Here is a 4,630-nt window from a genome sequence, read left to right on the forward strand (position 1 = left end):
AAAAATTATTAAAAATACTTCATTTTTAATTTGATAATGAGAAAGAAAAAATTGTTTAATTAATTTCTATGTGCACTGATACTGTACAGCATTTTCTTTTGTCAAATTGCAAAAGAAAACGGTTGTAAACACTTATCAAAAATAAAATTGTACTAATTTATCTGAAGAGATCCTGGCAAGTAAAAAGTAACATTTATACATGGTAGTTTAGGTTACAAACACTGCCTTACATGTTTTAATGTATTTGTCTTTAGTACATGATACATTATTATTAGGATTATAATAATACATATATAATTATACATGTTTAATCAACTAAATCAGCGTGAATTTTAGGGATTTTGAAAGCCTCAGATTTATGATGAATATAAGAAGAAAACCTTTACAGAACGAGAGCTGGTGAGAAATCTTGCCTTCTATCCTCCGAGCTGCGAAGCATTTAAAATCTACCAATATAAACCATTGGACACTTTGCGGATTCCACATCCAGATAACACACACTTTCCCCTCTTTATGATCAACCTTATCAGTATTTATGAAGCGCTGGGACCATGGAGCAAACTGACTTTTTGTACCGTGATAAAGGTGAAGGGCAGCTTCCTTATAGGTTGTGATTATCAGATGGAAACTGTCAAAAAAAACATTATAAAACCTCTGATTAATGGAGACTGGAGGATCCTAAAATATCAGCTGATGCCATCAGGTTTGATATGAGACAGTGAAAAATACCCTGACAGCAACATGTTTGGACATATTTTATCGACTGCTTGATTAAATTCTCCAATTTACTGCTGATCCTATGTGCACGTATGTCTGAATTTGTACCGAACAATCAGTGGCCAATGATCTAATCCAGCGTTTTCCTCCATTTGGCAAGCTGCAGCTGTTTAGCTGTTGTGCAAGCCTGACCTGTTTCAGTCCATCAACACAGCCTTTGTTTACAAATCAGACTTTTTCTGAAAGCTGTTTCTATTTGGGTTTCATCTTCATGGGTCACTGGATGAAGGGATTTCTTCATGAAACTCAAACATCCGTTAGAGTGCTGACACGGCCCCAAAACCAGCATTAAGAGCAAGTGGAGACGACATTTAAAAAATAAACTAATATTTGTGTTTTGTCCAGCTGAATTGATGACCTTTAATTTTTTTAGTAATTCAAACAATTCGCACGGCTCTACATGAAGCTCTGGTGCACTGCTGCATGACTGAAAACTCTTTAGTGTTTTTCTGGTGGCCATTCAGCGGTTTGTAAAGCACTGAATGGTTTAGGCCCACAGTACGTATCTGATCGGCTGTCACTTTATGAACCATCTCGACCTCTGAGGTCATCAGATACTGTCTGCTTTCAGTCCATAGAGTTATAACTAAACATGGTGAAGCAGCGTTTTCTTATTATGCTCCACATGTCTGGAACAAACTCCTTGAAAGCTGTAGGCCCACTCCAACTCTCACTTCTTTTAAATAACAGCTCAAGACTTTTCTGTTTGTCACTGCATTCCTATTATAGCTTATTTTAGCTTGTTTTAAATGCAAATTGTATTTTTTTAAATAAATATATATTTCTAATTTCCTTTTCTGTTTTATTATATTTATCATTTTAATTGTGTTTTTTATGCTTGTCTGAATGTTTCCAAGGCTTTTAATGTTTTAATGTAAAGCACATTGAATTGCCCTTGTGTATGAAATGTGCTATACAAATACAGCTGCCTTGCCTTGCCTTGGTAACTTTCATTCACCCTGTTTATTAAGCAGGACACAAACAAAGCCTCCCTATTGATTCTTCTAACGGATGATTTAAAACAGACCCCTCTGCTCTCCATCTTCATTTGTATTGTTACTCAACATCATTTAGAGCGAGCTATGGCGTCGAAGAGCTCTATTCATGTAGACGTTCTGTGGTTCTCTGTGCAGGTATGCAGGTGTTACCTCACTCAGTGTCACATTAGACTGATTCTTTGTTTGCTACATGGTGGATGAGTCACCAAATGTCTGTCTAGTTACACAGGTGAGTCATTTCCAAGGGAGTCATATGCAGTACAGGCCTTTATTTTTACACAAATCTTATATTGCATAAGCTGGGCTGGCACTGTTGTATAATACGATTAATCATAGTTCTATTGCTCTTCCTGCTATGAAACGCCATGGCATATTAGTTTATCACGTGTTTTGCTTGATGATTGAATGACCTACTAACCCGCTAAATAAACTATCAGCAGCTAATAAAATAATCATGAAGTTAATTTAGATACGTCAGCGGTTATTGACGATCCCAGTCTAAAATGGATTCGACCATTATTGTAAGGTCCTTCATTTCCCCTCCTCACCTTGACCTGCATCTGTGTTTCTAAGTGGATAGTTATTATAGCTACATGAAAAATGTTAGTTTCCGCTGCTCATTTTTCAATTGATGACTTGCTCACATTTTCCCTGAAACCACTCAGATTGTTGCATTTTATCCTGCATTCAAAGCAGGTTTAAGATCAATGATTAAGAAGCGACAGTTTTCATCAATACTCTAACCAGTGCAAGAAGGCAAACTCACACTCTTAACAGTGACACATATCCATTATCAGGCATGTGTGAGTGTGGACAAAAAAAAAAAGGTACTGATTTAGTCGTGGTTGTGAAAAAAAACTGTGCTTGTTGAGGCTTAGAAACACCTGAAGAGATCATGAGTGTCTGTATACTGAATAAAACAAATGTTTTTTTAGGGAATCATGAATTTATTCCATAAAAGTTAAACATGTTCAGGACAAACACATTTCCTATCCCTATGAAAACAACACATTAAAGTAGGAAATAAGGTTTAACACATGGCTCGTGTAGAAGGGTTTGACATTTTAGTACTAAAACGGAATTCAAAAGTACAAATAATAAGGTACAAAAAAATACATGCAGTTTTCAAAGTTCAAAAGGAACCTTTACTACCTGAACATAAAGAACAGTGAGTATGAAAAGGGAGCAAAGAGACATGTGATTCAAAATCTGCGCTGCTTATTAGGTCCATAGTCTCCAGACCCGGGGAGACCTCTGGGGAAGCCACTCTGGCCTCCAGGCATGTTGCTGTTTCCTGGTCCTGCCATCATCGGAGCATTCTCAGCAGCCATGCCAGGAGTACCAGCAGAACCAGAGTTACCACCCAGTGAGTTTCTGTTCATGGGCATCCCATGGCCGCCCATATGAATCCTCATTTCTTGCTCCCTGTTTTCCGAGAAGTTGCCCCTGAAGCCCTCCTGCTGCCTCTTCATCATCTCCTCATTGCGCATCCTCATCTCCTCCTCTCTCCTCCGGCGTTCCTCCTCCTGCCGGAGCTCGGCCTGTTTCCTCTTCTGCACCTCCTGACTGTGGAGCTCCTCCATCCTTCTCAGCTCCTCCTGCCGCCTCAGCAGGTCCTGCCTCATCAGCATCACCTGATGTTCGTGTCTGGCCGCCTCCATCTCAGTCTCCAGCTTCTCCTGAGCCTCCTTCATGTTGCGGTCCACCATTTCATACTGCTGCTTCTCCATCTCCATCAGGGCCTTCCAGCGCATGGCATACTCATATTCAAAGGAGCCGGGCTGGGCAAATCGAGGTGGCTGCTCACGCTCTTTGTGATACTGCTGGTTTTTGTTTATTAACTTTTCAGACAGTCCCTCCTCTTCATCAAACTGCTCCATAGGCTCCACTGTAATGGGTCGAGGAAATGCTGTGAGGACATAGGCACCATCACTGCACTTATCCAAAGCCTTTCTAGCAGCTGGCTTTGAGGTGTACTCCACAATCCCCTTCCCTGTGGGCCTCCCTCTGTCATCCACGATGACCACAGCCCTCTCTATCAGACCAAACACAGCAAAGGCTTCTTCCAGGAGCTCGTTGGACACAAACTCTGGCAGATTCTTCACACTTAGAGCAGCACCGTGTGTGGCGAACCTCACCCGGATGGGCCTGCCTCTGAACGGGGTGTCATCCAGCTCGGCTCGGGCGATCTCTGCTATGATCCTCGTCTCCAGCCGGATGAAGCCGAAGCCTCTCTCCTTGTTGATGAAGATCTCACTGGCTTTTCCATACTTGGCGAATAGCGTCTCCAGATCCTCCTCGGTGGTCCCAGTCGGCAGGTTTCCTACAAACAGCCTGCTCCGCTGGGTGAAGGTCCTCTCTCCGGGCTTCCTGAAGCTCTGCGGGTCCAGCGTTAAGGCCTCGTTGGGGTTGGTCTGCTCGCTGGGCTCGGGCTGCTGGCCGTTGGTTCCTTCGCCTTTCATTTGGTCTCCCGGGCGGTTGGGGCCGTGGTTCTGCTGGGGTCCTCTGTTTCCTTGCATTTTTGTGACCGAATTAGGCAAATGGCTCGTTGAAAACAAGCAAACTCTCAGCAGACGGTGTTGCACAAAGAGCAGCAAAAATGGCGAGGCTGCCGCGACGTTATTGTGATCTCAATTCCGTGCGACGTATTGATTTAAATTCGTGACGTAACCTCTGTGCGACGGCGGCCTGTCCTACATATTTTAAAATCGTATTTTACATAAATGTATAATAGTCCTCCATAAACTGAGGTAGAACGTTTTAATTACGTTAGTTATTATATTTGTAGCAGTCGTCTTTTGTTTTCTTGCTCCCTGCACAGGTTCTCGCGAGATTTACGCACTCATCTCGGGGGA

At 42.2% G+C, this 4,630-nt stretch overlaps 1 protein-coding gene across 1 annotated transcript; it reads right to left on the minus strand.

Annotated features, from left to right (window-relative positions):
- Nucleotides 1-2,701: 2,701 nt before the first annotated feature.
- nono (non-POU domain containing, octamer-binding) lies at nt 2,702-4,480 on the minus strand. Its single transcript, XM_023279932.3, has one exon. It carries the CDS (start codon nt 4,292-4,294, stop codon nt 2,978-2,980), a length of 1,317 nt encoding a protein of 438 aa, XP_023135700.1. The 5' UTR covers nt 4,295-4,480; the 3' UTR covers nt 2,702-2,977.
- Nucleotides 4,481-4,630: the final 150 nt, after the last annotated feature.

This window comes from Amphiprion ocellaris, chromosome 6 (assembly GCF_022539595.1).
Source record: "Amphiprion ocellaris isolate individual 3 ecotype Okinawa chromosome 6, ASM2253959v1, whole genome shotgun sequence".
Taxonomy (NCBI): domain Eukaryota; kingdom Metazoa; phylum Chordata; class Actinopteri; family Pomacentridae; genus Amphiprion; species Amphiprion ocellaris.

Excerpts from the sequence above, each read along its gene's own strand:
- nono (XM_023279932.3), bottom strand. The coding sequence starts at position 4,294 with ATGCAAGGAAACAGAGGACCCCAGCAGAACCACGGCCCCAACCGCCCG.